The sequence below is a fragment of the Artemia sp. Qi Xiang Cuo genome, chromosome 11 (assembly GCF_049724085.1).
Source record: "Artemia sp. Qi Xiang Cuo chromosome 11, ASM4972408v1, whole genome shotgun sequence".
Taxonomy (NCBI): Eukaryota; Metazoa; Arthropoda; class Branchiopoda; order Anostraca; family Artemiidae; genus Artemia; species Artemia sp. Qi Xiang Cuo.
The window spans coordinates 39,149,164-39,167,235 of record NC_142804.1 but is presented as its reverse complement, the minus strand read 5'-3'; the positions used below and the strand labels follow the sequence as shown (position 1 = coordinate 39,167,235).

Below are 18,072 nucleotides of genomic sequence, written 5' to 3'. Positions count from 1 at the left end.
ATTGAATGAAGAGTTAATTTGTGTAGTAATTTTGATTGAAGGCCTTTGTGTACTTGTTGTCGTATAGGTTAAACGAGTCTTATTGCCTGTTGATTAGCGGTTATTATTTTTATTTATTTTTTTACTCTTCGTATTCGGAGGAAATAAAAAGTTTGAATTGAATTGAATTGAATTGAATATGTTTATTTTAGTATGGAGCTAGTCAAATTGGGCACTAAGAAATGAGTAGTATTCAGTGACAAATTTTTTTTGTTCAATCGCGTTGTAGCACTAATCCTTGTTTTCTGGAAATTTTCTGGAATCTGGAACAAAGGGAATCCAGTACGTTGAAGCTAAGATACAATTAATATAAAAAAAGTGGTCTCCACCCAAATGAACAACTTAATTCATGAAATGACCTATAGTAAATTTTAAGACATGAAGACAAATGTTCGTATTTCCATTTTATTTAACTTGTTATGAAAGTGAAAAAAAACTTAGTCTCCAAGAACTAAAACAACCATACCAAGGCTTTCTAAGATAAAATTTCCTAAGGAAAAAGATTATTGCTTTAATGCTTTACATTTTCCAAGTGATTCATAAGTTTTGTTTGTCTTTTTCAAAACTAGGGCCTGAAGAACAAGTTTTTTGGCGTTAGCTGCACGTGTCCAAACGAGAGTAGAGCAGAATAGAAACTTCAAAGCAGGAGCTGCAGCTTTTTTTGGCTGCAGGTTGCAATCCACCAAAATCTGGATATTAGAGGGATCTTTGGATCAGGCATATTTTAAACACTTTTAAACTTCAACTGGAAATCTAATTCTCATTATTATAACAACAAACATTGTTGAATGAACTTTATTTATAAAAATTCTCTTCAACATCAATGGGTCCCCGCAAGTTGAGTCTGTTGCGGTAATTTAGTCAATTCAGGTTTATAATCAGCCATTTTAAGACAAATACAAACATATAAATTTTCGATGCAGGTTACTATTAACCTTTTCCTGTTCTTTCTTGAAATTAATGTCATTTATCAAAATGGTTGCTCAATTTATAGGTTAAACCTTATATTGACAAAGTGACAAAGTTAGCTTTTTTCAAAGATGAAAACTTCGTTCGAGTTGATGTCAAGCACTTTGATATTATAAGGAGATGATTACCTTCTCTTGTTCCAATCTTTCTGCGATTTCTTGGACTTCTCCACCCATCCATAACCTTGAATTTTTAAAATCTATCATTTTAATTCAGTACTAAAATTAACAATTTTTACATTGGAAATGTACTGGTACATTTAAAACATTTTCTCCTATTCCGTTGGGCTTTATTATAAATTTAAACCTTTTGCTATGTTTCTAAATTAAAATCTGCCTTCATATTCATTTTAAAAACGAAAATCCAGCTGTCAAAGATATTTACTTTCATTGACTTTTTCGTTTTGATGTTCCCTTTTCAGCAAGGGAAAGAAATAAGATTTCTAGTTTTGTTTCAGTTTCAAATAACATCAATTTGGAAATAAAGTTCTTAAATTTTTCACATATTTTCAAAATTGTCTTTGTATGCTTGTTTCCTTTGAGCCGAAGGTTGAAATAATTAATTATTCAATATATCTTTTTGTATCGAAAGTCTTAAAAACCGTTGTTTATCATCATGTTCGAGGCCATTTTCACTGGTTTCCTAAAGAAATATTTATATGTCTTCAAAACACTGCAAATGTATTAAGAACTCCGCCTCAATTTACCTATTGTATTTCTGAATGTAGCAGCAAATCTCCATATTTTGATTCAATTTCCTCTAAAAGCTTTAAAGTGCCAGTGTATTAATGCTGACTGTGCTATTATCTTGTTTAACAAAGTTTTGCATCGCCTTTTAAACGATCTTTGACAACCTTTTCCGTTACATCCTTAAGTTTTTGCGTAGATGTCCTAGCGAATAAATGTTTGCCGTATGAAACGATGGGAGCGAGCGTCAAAGTTCATACAAGTACAAGTTTAACAAATCCAACATTTTCTCCTCTCATACTTCTTCCATCAGTTATAATTGAAAACAATTTACATTTTAAGTCCATTATTTGCCCCTTTTTGAAATCTGTTCACTCTTGTAGTTGACAGAAAAATCTCACTGCCTTTGGTCGTGCTATTTATTCAAGCAAGAACACGCAGTTCTTCATGGTCATTCGAAGTATTTATTGCTGCAAGTGTTTGGATAATTGCACGCCCAACCAAACCATTTATATTGATAATTGTGAATATTTTTGGCGAGTAAGAAAACTCTTGAAGGGTTTTGCTCTCCAAGAATTATTACAGACTTACCAATTTATTTAGTTTTATCTGCATCTGTCATTTCACTCACACTTTCGTTTTTGCAGAAAAGTGTCGCTGAATATTGTGAGTCCGAGTCCTAGTGGTAATCACATCTGTATGTAATTTACGCATTAATTTGTAACCACTTTTTAAGCATCCATACTTTACTGTCCGCGGAGTTTAAAATAACCTCTTCTTTGCTTTTTGTTTGTCCATGTTAATATATTTTTCTTTTTTGTGGTAATATTTATTTAAGTTACGTTACTGCGTAATAATTATTTAACTGCGTCACCATCCATTTGCTACTGAACACCTAGGACTGAGAGAAGGACACATGCTGACCGTCTAATAACGGCAAAATTTGTCATGGAATGTTGCTGTATTCCCTCTGTTATCGTCACCGTAACTTTGTCATAATTGTTTTTTTTTTTTTTGTTAAAACTCGGTTCTTTTTTTGCTATTTGCTTGAAAACTCAAAAACCTAGAATTGTGAGCGTTAATTCTGATCTACTAATCCTGAAGGTTCATCTGTCTTGCTGTCTTTTTTCTAAATATCAAATACCGATCCCAGATCGGAAGAGTCAATTGACCCTCCCTCCCCCCTCCCTCAATGCTGGCTACTGAGACTTATTTGTCCCATAATTAAACGACGTGAAGGATTTGTATCTGTTTTTAATTTTGCTTTGGTTATTTGTAGTGAGATATTTGTGGTAAAGTGATATATTTGTTAAAAAATAAAGATAAAAGATTAAGTGAGATATTTGTAGAAAAGGCTAGGTTACAAATTTAAAGTTTTCATTATAGCTCTATGTTATTAGCGGGAAAGACATGTTTTTTTTGTTTGTTTTTTTCTTTACTTTCCTTTTCTTGGCAAGGCCTTCATTTAAGATAATAAAGGAATGTCCTTTCTGTGTCAGACTCGTTTGGAATGTTTAGAGAGAAGAAAGATAAAAACTGTTGCAAAATGTAAAATTGCATTTTCTCTTCCAGGCATTACTTCAGCAACAGTCAATTCAAGAATCATACATGCGACAACTTTCTAGTAAGTCACATGCCAGTTCCGACTCGTATCAACCTCCAGCTTCAAAAACAGAAATGGACTCTTCAAACGCTGCCGCAACTTTAGGGCTCCCTCCATCTATTTCCGTATCTGTTACTACCAAGAAGGTAGATACAGCAACATCTTCAGCCCTCGATCTCTCTGGACTTCCTCCTTCAAAGAAAGAGCGAGAGTCACCAATTGGTATAGAGCTTGTCAAGAAAAAATCGGAAGAGCCTGGACCAAGTAAAAAGAGACGAAAATTAGATGAAATTGTTCTTGGTCTCTCGGCTGCTAAAACTGGCACTAAGACTCCTGAGAGTTTTGCAACTCCTTCTGTGGCTCCTTCTCCAAGTGTGACAATTACCAGATGTAGTAGCAAAGATAATCGGCCGGCTTCAAAATTAGACGAATTAGACACGAGTTCAGTGTCTATCGAGCCAGTCAGAGCAAAAGCTGAAACCCCTGTTTCCAAAAGACTTCCTGATATGGCGCTCGCTAAACTTGACATGTCCACTCCTCCAAATGATCAAAAGGTAGGAATGGCTTTATTTTGTTCTTCTCATTCTAGGTCCAAGCCCTCCTTTGCGTTACCGCAAATACTATAAAAGAGAATTTTCATGTCTACGATTTAAATATGTCTCAATATCGAGCTATAAATGGATTGCAGTCAATGTTGGACTTTGTTAAGTATTTGCTTTTTTGTCAGTTTTCTTCTCCCTTCAACTTTTTCAGTAAAGATGTTCTTGGAGTGCTTCAAAATCATGTCTAATTCTTTTCATCAGAACATATATGAAAGGGGATTGCCGGATCCTAATCAGACTTTAAGGGAAGTAGTGGTCAATGTCCTATTTGTGCCTTTTGAATTATCGGACACATTGCATTATCTGCGGGAGGGGGGGGGGGCCCCAGAAAGAGCCCCAAATCCATGTCATCAAGACATCTGACTGGAAAAGAAAACAGGTTAATATCGACCAAACTATGAAGGAGGCAAGAGCTATTGTCCTGCTTGTGTCTTTTGGGATCATGATCCAATGCGAACTTTATGGAATTCTTATATTCTTTTCATCGGGAGATCTAACGGAGGGGGGTTGGATATCAACTTAAGGGAAAGTGTCAAAGCTGTGTGGAACGGGGCCCTAAACTCTTGTTATCGCAATAGCTACCAGAACGGGTCTTGGGATCTCTACCATTATTGGTATGAAGTAAGAAGTAATGTCCTAATTTTTCTTTGTGGAGCTCAGGATTCAATCTGACCACCTGAAATTCTCGTTATAAAATCTAACAGAAGGAGATACTGGATTGAAAAAAAAAAACAATTGAAAATATGTTTATGTCTCCTGGTTGTAACCATCAAGGTTCAATACCCATTTTGACCTTTGCTATGAGGGGAGAGGTCCTGCACTTTTGATTTCATGACATTTGGCCCAACGGTAGCTCTCAACCAAGCTCAGGGGAAATTACAGCAATTGTTCTAGTTCTATCTTTTAAAAATTGGTGCATAATCCAACCTATGCAGGAGGAAGGGGAGGAAATCCTTAAATTATTGTCATCAGGATATCAACCAAAAGGAGCTCAGATCTTAACGAAAATGGGCGAGAAGTAAGATAGTAGTATTTAAATTATGTCCTTTTGGCGATCATCAGTCTAACTTATGTGATTGTTCTGAGGAAAGAAAGGAGAGAACTAAGTCCATGGCGCCAAAACAATAACCATTTGAGTTTGTCGGATTTCAACCAAGCCTAGTCAAAAGTAGGATCTGATTTGACCAGAAAGGGAAGTTGGGTCCAAGCCGAGCTTGATGGGAAAGAAAAGCAAGGCTTAGATTTGCGCCTTTTTATTTGTATACCTAATTCGATTTCTTCAGGAAGGGGAGGGCGGGTGTATTAAATGTTTTTTTTTTATCAACCTTTTTTCAAGGTGACCCGGTTGAATTCGTTTGACACTTGTCAAAAGCTACAGTTATTGTAATGGGTCTTACTGGTCAATCAGAGTCCTGTTAGGGGGAAAGTTACTTTCTTTTCATCCTCATCCATAAAAAGGTCCTATCGGATCTTTATGATATTTGACAAGAGTTAGCCAATAGAATCCTTGTTGTATCTTCTTAGATTCGAATCCAACTCAATCGATGTTGTTGCTCGTATTATAAGGGTTCCAAGACGGGTTCTTGGTAACTCTTGCTTTATTTCTACGCTGAGGATGCGTTTCAGCATTAAAATAATATATTGAAACCCTCTAGGTGTGAAATTGTGCAGTTACCAGTATCTTATAATTTGTTTTCCGTTGTATAAAATCTTCGAGCCACGTTGAGAGTTGTTGTTTAATTTGAAATTTTGATGAAAGAAAACGTAGAAAGATTAGGTTTTGTGGTCTGGTAATAGAGTAGAAAACGCCTGTTTAAAATAACAAGGTGAGAGTATTTTGTTATCGTAAATAGCGACACTGCCTTTTTATAACAAACAAACGCAACTTAGAAACAATAGGGAAATTTTCTCAAGACAGTGGAATTCAATTCAGTGAATATTTCGGCCCTATGTTTTATCCCATAAAACCACCCGAACCACCTGTTTTTATTAAATCATTACTAATTAGAGAAGATTTTTTTAAAACTATTGTGTGTCTGGGGCTATCAAATATATGACTAGCTAAAGCAGAATCAAAGGAGTTATTAGAATTACTGGACATTAATGCTTTGTCTATGTCTTCTTTATGCTGGTGTAGCCGTTTTTCTAGATTTTGTTGAGTTCTTCCAACATAGTAATTACCGTAGTCACATAGTATTTGATAAACCCCTCTTTGGCAAGTAACTGGGGTTTTATCTTTACCAGAGTTTAAGAACTTAAACTCTTAACTTCTTAAACCAGAGTAACTAAATTAACCAAAAACTAATTTTTTTAGAAATTCTGCCACCATGTTGCAAATTAATAATGCTTATGTGCATACATTGGAAGCTTTTATGTTAAATCTGCATCTTCTTTCTTTTTTCTAAGAAACCACACTTATTCCTCATCTAGAAATTACACTACTAACCATTTTCTGTTTGATACTTCATATTCCTGGGTTTCATATTTAGCTCACAGTGTGTTTCAGCGTCACAAAGGTTACTTGTCCGTATGACTCTAATTTTATTTATTTATTTTATTTTATTCAATAAAGGAGGAAGCCATAGGCTTGTCGCATAACGAACACAAAAAATAACAGCTCAAACAGCAACACTGCAAAACACAAAACGAAAAATTATACAAAAAAATATTCACCAGTAAAGAACAACTATATTACAGAAACTGTTTTTCATAGAACTCAGTTTCAACAAGAGCACTCTTAAATGATTGCACTGTTTGCGTAGAAACTACGGTATCAGGTAAACTATTCCAAAGTTTTGTTGCACGGCTAACAAAGCTACATTGGCGTATTTTCTTGTGCACTTGTGGCTAATACAGTTTATACGAGTTTTGTCGAGTGGCTGAGTAATGACTAAGTTTGAAGAAATCAGCCCAGTCCACATTATCGATACCTTTCATAATACGGAAAGTATTGATCAGGTCAATCCTATCCCGTCGAAACTCCAGAGAAGGAAGTCCCAAACACTCCAGTTGACGCTGATATGGTAAATGGCTCAAATATGGCACAAAATTTGACGCCCGATGTTGAACCCTTTCAATTTGCTGCGAGTCACATTTCTATGTGACTCATATGATCTGCCAGATATAATCTGCCTGAAAAAAAACAACACCAAAGGCTTAATTGGGACACGTGCTAATTAAAGTCATAATGGGAATGGAATCAAATTGAAAGGATATGAAATCTGTTGAAGATGGCTTATTTTGCCATGCAATATATTTCTAGTCTGATTTTCGCTGTTTCGCGGATTCAACAGAAAAAATACGGTTTAACTGTATTCGTTTTAACTGACACCAAATTCGGGTAGAATTTATGTCTATCCATTGAAAGCTCGAAACATTTGCTGTTGTTTTTCTTATTTTTTCTTATTAATTTTTTAAAAAGAAGTATTTGAGCACAGAGAGTGAAAAAAAAATAATACATAACTTAAGTAAATAAAGGTAATAGGGGAAAAATAAGAGGTGGTTTTATCTTGCAGCTAAACCTTCAGCATCTAGAGATCATTTTGATGATTTGACAGGGGAGCATGTGGTCTTGTTTAACTCTTTGGATCTTTCAGGGGGAAATAATTTATTTATGAGTATAAAAAAATGTTAATGTATTTTAGGAATATATGCTCTTACTCTTTACTCTAATCACTTAATTTAGCTCTTTGTACAATTCATAATATCACTTTCTTTTTGTTACATATCAACTGTCTTAATAAAAGATTTGTTGCTCGTCTTTCTTAAGAATTAGTCATAGAAAAATTACAAATAAGGCTTACTTAGTTTGTTCATGTTATTTATTTTTTGCTAGGTTTCAAAGTGGTTGGCCGACCAAGCTGGATTAACACCTGAAAGGCCTCATTCCCCAGATAGTGAAGCATCGATTGAAGACCGAAGGAAAAAAGGAAAGAAACAGGAACAGATGCTTTTAGACTGGAACCAGTTGACAGGGAGTGAAACCGTTCCTGTAATTAATCGCTTAACTGGAAAAAAGGTAATTTTGTCTTTTTTGGTGTGAATGGTTTTGTCTTATGCCCGAGTCGCAGTTGTTAATAAGAGCAAAATTCAAAGCGACTGTAGTGCCTATAATGTACTACGTCAGTAATTTGGTGAGTTAGTGTGTTTTACTTAGTCTAATCTTAAGGACTAGCTCATTGGATCGAAGATTTAAGGCTTTTTCTGAAATTGGGAAAGATGAAAATTGGGAACAACAGTTTTTTTTTGTCTGTATGATGAATTTTACGAAACATGAGAGATACTATTAGTAGATATTAGTAGCAAAAGCTAGTTCTGGTAGAAAACTTCGGGAACAAATTAGTTTTGATTTAGGCTTTTAAATTCACTTCTTACTACTTCAATTTTCCACCCCTGTTGCACAAGTATGACGCAAAAATCAACAAAGAACGCTTATTAGTTTATAAACCATGGCTTTTCTTATCGACAGGCATGGCTAAAGTGTGGCTTGATATTTGTTTTCAGGAAGAAGCAGGAGATTTTCCTATTTGTTTATAGTCTTTAAAATTATTAGAGAATTTAACAATTTTTCGTTGACAGGAAAACATGAAACTTGGTAGAGAAAGTAACATCAGAGAATGCATTGAGTTCTAAAGTATTACTTGAACGAATAAAAATGTGGTTTAACTGTTCCTCTTTCTTTTCTTTTTTTTTCTTTTTTTTTCTTTGTTTTAGCGGGTTTGATAATAAGAATTTTACGTTTTCATTCTTATTTACTTCAGAATTGAAAAAGTGATTCATTGAAATACGGTTTAGGTCTATATAAGGTAGAAACTAGTTTTTTTTTTTTTTTTTTTTTTTTTTTTTTTTTTTTTTTTTTTTCAAGTGAAAGTAATTGACGATGACAAAAGTTAAAAGAAAGGGAAAGTATTCTTTATATAACGGGGATCATGTATAAACAGTAAATGAAAATGTATAAACAGATTTTAGATTTTGTAAAGTATGACTTATACTCTAGCGTAAAGAATCTCAGAATTTCGGGGTGGAATTAAATCACAAAATATACCTGGACGGGTTGCCAGAGTTTAAGCAAGCTCGGAGGAACTAACAGCATGTTGCGCAGTTCTACGTATTGTAACTCACACCTTATCCAACCTAGGCGGGACCCAAGCTAAATTATTTGTCATTAAGACATTTATCAGAAGACGGTTCCGAATCCTAACTAATCTTGGTGGGAATCAAGGGACAATAACGTCAAACAAGCGACTTTTGGCAATAAGGACATGATCTAAAATGTGTTGGGAGGGGGAGAGAAAGGAGGATCCCTGAGTTCATGTCACAAAAACTACTAGAATTTATGGAATCTCGACCAAGTTTGGGTTAAAGCAGCATTTGATGCACAATTTCAGTGTTTTGAAGTTAGGGACTCATTTGGCGTCTATGGGGTGGGAGGAAGGGTGCCCCTAATCTTTTGTGTTCAAGACATCTTTCAGAATGGTTGTCACATCTCAAGCAGCCTTAGTCAGAAGTAATGTTTTTGTCCCAATTGCACCTTTTCAGCGCCCAGAATCGACTCAATCTATTTGAAGAATAGTGATGGTACGGGGCTGTTCCATTTTTACCACTAGTGTGTCAACCGGAAATTAGGTCTAACATTTGTACCTTTTATGATTTGTCTCTGAACTAAACTCGGGGTCGGTGTTGAAAAACTAGGGGTCGCTGTTGGAAATTTCTTCTTCAACCTAATAACCAGTTGGAATTGATTTAGCAAAACCTTGTCAACTGTAACAGTTTTCTCTCTGAGGAAAGAGCTACTTTTTTGTCATCCTGATTCAAAAGAAGGTCCTATTGGGTATCTACAAATTTATTATAGATTAGCATCCAGAATCTTTATTGTGTCTTTGGTGGTTTGAGTCCAATCTGTGACCTATGGAATACAGTAGCTGCAACGCATTGTACTACTCTTTATTTCGAAAAAAACTTATTGTTCAATATCCGTAAGATTCAAAAATGTAACAAGTCCAGAGATTATTTTTTTTTTTGTATTAACTATTCACCAGGAGGCGAAGATAGTGTAAGAAGGGCCTAGTTACCCTTTGGTAACTAGAATGTAAAAAAAAAGTAAATAAGAATGAAAACGTGAAGTTCTTATTATTAAACCCGCAAAAAAAAGAAAAAAGAAAAAAAAGAAAGAAGAACAGTTGATTAGTCCAGAATTTTTTTTTTTTTTTGTATTAACTGTTCACAATTCTAGGCCCTTGATCTTTTGTCTATACCTGTTGCGTTCTGTTTGGACACGTATTTTTTATATATTGACCTTTCTCATTGAAACAGTTACCTTGAGGGTTTGAAGCAATTCCCATTTAACCACAATGGGACCTGGTGGCGAAAATAGTGTAAGAAGTGCCTAGTTACCCTTCGGTCACTTCTTAAAAAGGGCACTAGAACTCTATACTGTTGCTCGAGTAAGCTCTCTTCAGAAATTCTATTACCATTAGCTTGATACGATTGCGCCTGGTGAAAGTATCACTGCCACTCGAGATTTTTTCTAAGAAAAAATAGAAAAATTTTGGTATAAACATTACTGGATAAACAAACTTTTCCGACCTAAAAAAAAATGTGCCATAAATTTTTTTTTTTGGATATAGTTCTTTTCTGAGTTTTGACTAAGTTGGTTTAATGCTAATCAAAACTCTCTTGGTTGTTTTTCAGATTTTTTTTAACCCCCTCCCCTTGAGATTCCAAAAAAATTCCATAATCATTATGATATTGAATCAAACTCGCTTGTTTGTCAGTGTTTTTTAATAAAGGCAAGTCTCCCTCCCTCTAATGCATTGAAAAAATGTGCCTTGATCTTTGTTAAATTGTGTCAAAAATTCAAGGCTTTCTCCCATCCGTTTTGTCTCATAGGAGTCAAAACTTCGAAATCCCTTATACTTTTTTTTTTTTTTTTTTTTTTTAGAGAGAGATAAATATGTCAATATAATACTATCATTCAGTGAAATTGACCATTAAAGGAAAAACAAGATCCAATGAAAAAGTAATGTTCAATCTTCTGGTGTTGTTTTCTTGTTGTTGTTCCTTTTTTGCAAAATAATAAAAAGAGAATAATAAGAAAGTATACTTCAACGGATAGTAAAAAAGTTCTTTCTGGTGGATACTATGTTTTGAACCGTTTGTGAATCCTTTAAGATGTGACTACACGCTAAATATAAACTTATTTCTGATTTTATATTAGACTTGACAGTTTGACTTAATTTGTCTCTGTAGCTTTTTCTTTATTTGTTGTGCTAATTGTTGCTTTTCTTGTAGGTTGTTGGGTCAAAGGCCCCTAACCTGCGCAATCTTGGGCAATGGCTTCTTGCCAATCCTGCATATGATGTTGATCCAAGTTGGAGTGAAATAATGAAAGACAAAATGAATCTATCTAGTGAAGTTGGGAAAAGGATGACTGGCGCGAGTCCTGCCAGTGCAGCTTCGCCTGTTAGTACAAGCAGTGTTTCTGCCAGTCAAGGACATAAAGAGTCGAAAAAGAGAGGTCCTGGTAGACCACCCTTGCATGCAACCCCCTCAACTTCTGGAGTTAATCCTCTTGCCAGTCTAGGCAGTTTTTCTATGGGATCACTGGGTATGTTAGATCCTAAAACTCTTGCAATGTTAGACCCTAAGATGCTAGCTATGCTTGATCCTAAAACACTGGGAAGCTTGGGTATGCTTGACCCAAAAGCAATGGCAATGCTTGATCCAAAAGCTCTTGCTATGCTAGATCCGAAAAGTATGGGTTTGACGGACTCTAAGAATATAAGCAGCCTTTTAGATCCAAAAAATCAACTAGCAGCAGCTGCTGCTGCCATGGACCCTAAATTTCAACAGATGTTTGCAGGATTTGACCCTAAAATGCTAGCTGGGCTGGATCCCAAAATGCTGGCCGGTTTGGATCCCAAGATGCTTGCATCTCTTGATCCAAAAATGTTATCAGCTATGGATCCTAAAAACACCGCGAAAAATTCAATGTTTGGTGGTATTGATCCGAAATATTTTGATCCAAAAAACCCATTGTTTGGATGCTTAGATCCTAAATCAATGTTCATGCCGTTTGGAGCTGCAGCTGCTCTTGGACAATTTGCGAATCCTCTATTTCCTCAGTACATGAGTTTTGATATGACGGGCGCGGGGCCTTCTACCTCCAAAGGAGCTGGAGGAAAAGATGAAAAGAAAGGCTCCTCCAGTGGGAGCACTGGTCGAGGTGCACCATCAGTTGCCGACTTAAACTCGTTACTAATGAGCAATCCGACTTTATTGTACAGTTCTTTGGGTATGGGAGCTCTTAATCCATTTGGCCTGCCTCCCGGAATGCCAATGCACTTCCCAGATATGAATGGAATCCAACAAATGTTGGACGAAAAACCAAAAGACTTGAAACGTAAAAGTAGTGAAACTCCACCGAAATCAACAAGTAGAAGTTCTCTACAAGAACCTGCTACTTCTTATGGTATTGATCTGAGCAAAACATCTAGCGTTGCCGGTGCTAATGATGATGTTGGGGCGGTTGACCTAAGTAGTACGAAAAGTAGTAAAAAAGGCGATGACGGTAGTTAATCAAATATCGTATATGAATATAAATTCCAATGAGTGGGAAGGAACGAAGCATGCTTTCGTATTTTTTACAAATCTGGTGCTGTGTACAGTTTAAAATTCCTCTGTGTAGCCAAGTTAGTGTATAATCATTTGTGTCTATAAATTCTGTAGAGATTGTGTCATTAAATTTTCCTTTATTTATTTAAGTTACAAATGTATATAATTAGTCCAATTTGGTACATTAAATCAACTCTGTATTAAGTAGAATTATTGTTTTTTTTTGTCGTTGTTCGTAAAAAAGTTACGGCTTTCGGTCTCGCCTAAGAAATTATATTTTGTAGAATAGGCGTATAGCATTTACTAGGAGGCTAATCTTGACCTGCAAAAAGCGTTTGCTGGGCCACTGACGTTCCCGCGTCACTGAGCCAACTTGTTAACTGATCATACTACCAATTTCGAGTAAGGCATGATAATTTTGCAAATGGATGGATTCGATCACCAGAATACCTGGGTCCTTTGACCTAACATAATAATCGAACAGAAAATAAAAATGCAAAAAAAATCTTCAGGAGGTGACTAAATAGGGAAATGTCGAAAAAAAAAACCCACTGAAAATCAAGAAAAGGAAATTGTGCGAAATAATTTTTGTTTATTTAGGGAATAATCAGATATTTTTCTAAACAATTATACTAAGCTATCTTTAGTCCAAAAAGAAGGTTTAAAAAAATTATAAAACCAAGAAAAGACAAGTCAGAAACTTGTTCTTGTTTTGAAACATGCTACGGAGGCGGCTTAATGAGGTTAAAGGAAAAATATGTGCATTTTGATACTTTATTTATTGACTGAAAATCTTATTTTGCAAATTTCTCCTTTATTTTATTATATTACATATACTTCTTAAAAAAGAAAGGAAAAATTAGAGAACTCAATTTTTAATGAAGAAGACTTTAACTTTAGCTGACTATTGACATATCAATAGAGCCCCTATTTTTTTTCTGATTAAAAAAAACAACACTTTCATTCGTTAATATTTTACGTATTTTCACTAGTATGTATTTGTTAAATAGCCCTATTGAATATTACGGTTGTACCACCCTATTGACTATTGTATTGCTTGACGATCAGATACAGATAAATTATTTTTTATTGATTAATTTCAATGTTCGCACTAGCCTGTATTTGTTCAATAGCCGTATTGAAAATAACAGTTGATCACCTTATAGATTTCTGTATTGCTCGACGATCAGGTGCAGATAAATTGGGCGTTAGAACTTTTTTTTTTTTTTTTTTTTTTTTTTTTTTTTTTTTTTTTTCTTGTAAACAAGAAAAGTGACCGCTTGTTTCCTTTTACGATTTATGTGGCAACAGAGAAGGGAATTGACGCATCGAGAAAACCTTAATAATTGCATAATAATCACAAGGAAAATCGTAGAAAATCCCGATTTCCAGGTATAAATATATCTAAGATGGCGCCAAGGGGCAAAAAATATTTTCATTTTAATATCCTTGGTGCTTTTAAGTTTTACGAATGGAAAATAAAACTTTTATTTTGTTGTGTTTCGTTGAAAAGGCAGAACCCTCTGATTTTCCAAATATGTTCTAATAGGGCGCCTATTATATATCTCTTCTTTTACACATTGTTATGTACATAAAAGAAAAAGTGATCAAATTTTTGGCATAGTAAGTTAAACAACTTAGGCTTTAGTTAAAAATGATCTTTTTTTATGTATATACATATGATGTTTTTCAGGAGTTATAAATTTTCCAGAAATTGCCTTAGTATAGATAATTTTGAGCCAAAAAAAACATGGAAATTAACTTATATACCTTACAAAATTGATATTAACTGCGTAGTATTTACAAAAATCTTACCACTGACTTTTCAAAATACTTTTCAACAGAGCATCTATTACAGATGATGTTTCAGCTTTCTCTTCACGTTTTCTCTTTTTTGATGCAGAATTACCAGTTCTAAGCGTTATCACTAATTTTAGCATCGAAATTTGTTCGATTTTTTAATCCATTATTTCGTTTTTCAAAATAGAGGCATAATTAAATTTAAATAAAAAAGAGCACATAAGGTCCCAAAAAGCATTTGCTATTCTTGTAAAAAATAGCTGATAGTAATTTTGTGTGGAATTGAAATTTCAAAAATTCAAACTCTAAACTACTAAATTAAAAAAAGGTATACAAGAAGATCCTGCCCTTGCTGCATACCTCCCCAGATTTCTCTGGTACCGATTACCTAGGTTTGTACCCATTTTTCTGGACCGTCTAGACTTCCTTTAAGCTGAGCTTACAGAGTCATGCGACTGACCCCCGTCTTAAATCAAATAAGGATGAACCTTCGCCCTTTGTGCAAAAGGTTCAACGGGGAAATCCAAATATTTGACATTCTTTGCCCTTCGGGCAAAGGATGTCAAATTCTGTGAACCAACCATTTGGCTAAGGCGACTCATTTTGGCACACGTGCTAAGCTACTCAAGATGACAAATGACTAACTGCTAAAGATAAAGGAAAATGCTAAAATTTTATCTTATAACTCAAATCGATTAATAAACCTGTTAATTTGTATGATCGGATTACAAGTACGAACAGAAGGGCGTAATTGTACAATAACTCAGCTCCTTGTCACAAAATATATTGAAAGTTATGGCCCCAAATAGTATTAAGTTATTAGACTTGGAATTGCATGCGCCACACAAGGCAATAGGCCCGTTTTTTAGCGCTAAGTTCTTACATCTTTCTGCAAAGATGATCTTTTCTTAATTCATCTTTGATCCAAGATCTTACATCTCACTGATGTTAGCAAAAAAGTGTGAAGACCGCCATTGTTCTGCCATACAGAACAATGATGAGAGAACTTTGATGATCTACTCATCATTGTTCTCAGACCGCTGATCAGAGCAGAATGATGAAAGACGTTTGCACAAAAACGACCAAAGATGTAAGATCTTTGTTGAAAGATTTCACTTTTAAGCGTTTTCTGACAAAAGATATAAGATCTTAGCACATTGATGAGTGGGCCTAATATAAAACAGGCCTAATATCTAGGAGATATTACAGTTCTGTATATAGGCCTATATAGTACTGGCAACCACTATATGGTAATGGTAATACATTTTAGGGGGGAGTTAAACCTTCCCCCTCCTCGTCCCCCCAGCCTGCATACGGCCTTTCTGGTCTTATTCATATTGGTATCCATGATGCCCTTCATATAGTTCAACACTTACTATTAATACCCTGTAAATTTGATATTTTGAAAATCTCTACAACATAAGAAATCGGACGAAGTGAAATTGGCTGTTTTTCGTCATTTCTTGCAGGGAGCAAGTTAATAAACGTGTTGTCGTTGTCACACTTATGTTTTTCTGAGTAGATAAAATTTGGGGAAACTCTTGGAGAGATTGTAAGTCGAGTCATTCATGAACGCCCATAGGCCGAATTTTAGGAGGGGGGGGCTTACCTGGTCTAATCCGTACTTCAAAAGCTGTATAATAGAAATCTCAAAACAAAATATCATAGGGAGCATGATAGTGCTGCCCAAGTAAAGAGCGACGTGGGCACAATATATTATTTGTTTTTATTTTGTTTAGATCAGGGCACTTCTTATAGTAAAAAATGTCATAGAAACTTCAAAAAGAGCTCATGGGGGGCAACCAGCCCCCCCCCCCCCACCACGGCAATAATTTCCCCAAACATATCCAATCACAATTTTGATACCCATCTTATTCTGCGTAGTTTAAAGGTCTGGAAATTATGACTTTGAGGATGATAACCCCCCCCCACACACACAACCCTCAGGGCAAGGGTTTTAAGTTCTGACTTAGGGGGATATAAGGTTTCCTTAGAAAGGGTGGTCGTATAAACCTCGGAGGGGGCTCATTTGATTAGTAATCAGGAGTTCCACTGGCCTTTTTCACAGTTAAAAGTGATTGGAGGTCAACAAGCCCTCCCCCCCCCCTTACACCGATCATTTCCCCAAACACATCCAATCAGAATTCTTTAGATAGTCATTTTGTTCAACATAGTTGAAAGGTCCAGAAATTATGTCTTTGAGGATGACAGTCCCCCCCAAAGCCCTCAGGGCAAGGGTTGTAAGTTACGCCCTGGGGTGCATATAAGGTTTTATAGAAATGGTGGTCGTATAAACTTCCAGGAGCGCTCATTGGATCGGTAATGAGAAGTTTTAGTGCTCTTTTTAAGAGTCAAAGTGATCAGAGGGCAGATACCTTTCCCCCCCCAGGCACTAGCACACACACACACGTCGTATTTACCCGAAACGCATCTGATAGAAATCTTAAGATGACCATTTGTTGTCGTAGAAACTTCGAAAAGGGCTCATTCGGATGGGAGTTGAAAGGTGCCGTCTTTGATAGTCAAAGTGATAGGAGGGCAATCATCCTCCCCATGCCCATCATTTTCCCAAACACTTCCAATCAAAACTTCGAGATAGTCATTTTGTTTGGCGTAGTTTAAAAGTCCAGAAATTATGTCTGGGAATGAGAACCCCCACACACCCACAGTCCTCAGGGCAAGGGTTGTAAGCTACGCCCCGAGGGCAAGTAATGTTTTTATGGAAACGGTGGTCGTATATACTTCGGAGGGTGCTCATTGGATTGGAGATGTAAAGTTTAAGTGTCATTTTTAAGAGTAAAATTTATCGGAGGGCAGCTATACCCCCCCCTCCCATGTCATATTTTCCCATAATCCATCCGATAGAGATTTTGAGATAGTCATTTGTTCAAAAATAGTCAAAACAACACATTACAAGGCTTTTGGGGTTGACAAACTCCTAGGGCATAGAGGAAAGGGATGTATCTTATTCCCGGTGGGCATGTAAGGTTTTTATGAAGGGGTGGTCTTTTGGACTCTAGGGGAGGCTCATTTGATTGGAAATGTATAGTTCTAGTTCCATTTTAAGAATCAAGCGTGATGGAGAGAAAATAGCCCCTCCCCCCTCCCTGATATCCTCTTTTTCCCAAACAATTTCTGAGACCACACTGGCTAATCTTGATAAAACATAAAATCGCGAAGAAGGGAAGAAAACGAGGACAATTAACAGCCAGTGAAAAAATTGAAAATTATGCAAATATTTCGGTCAAGACCTCCGCTTGACCGTCCTCAGTGCAGAATAAAACTGATAAAAATATTAAAAAAAATATATAAACATTTTTATTTTATATTTATATTTGATCAAAATTGTGAGATAGCCATTTTGTAACCAATACTCCAAAGAAAATACAACAATTTCTAGAGTAATCAAATATAAGAAATATTTATGTAGACGGTGACCTAAATCAAAACAAACTAAAAACACGTGGATTTTCAAAAAGTCGAAAATTCTGTACCTCCGATACAAGTTGTATAATAAACTTAAACCTTTAGGGGAGAGTTGTGGGGGAATTTGAACGAGTCGGAAGGCAACTGATGTATACTATCACTATCGACACTACTATTACTCTGACTTATGACACTAAGAGTATTAAGGTGAAACTTTTAGGAAATGTTTAGGGGGGTCCAATTAAACGAAAAAACTGTATGCATGCAAGTTTTCAAAAAGAAATGAAAGCAATATCATAGGCAGTACCACTCTATCATCGAAACCTTTGAAGAA

At 35.6% G+C, this 18,072-nt stretch overlaps 1 protein-coding gene across 1 annotated transcript in view; it reads left to right on the top strand.

The window, feature by feature from the left end:
• Window positions 1–12,722, top strand: part of kis (chromodomain helicase DNA binding protein kismet) — a 111,071-nt gene extending 98,349 nt beyond the window's left edge. Inside the window, 3 exon segments of the mRNA XM_089096769.1 lie at window positions 3,267–3,851; window positions 7,735–7,917; window positions 11,190–12,722. Of these exon segments, the coding sequence (XP_088952895.1) occupies window positions 3,267–3,851; window positions 7,735–7,917; window positions 11,190–12,476 (2,055 nt within the window). The 3' untranslated portion in view covers window positions 12,477–12,722.
• Window positions 12,723–18,072: the final 5,350 nt, after the last annotated feature.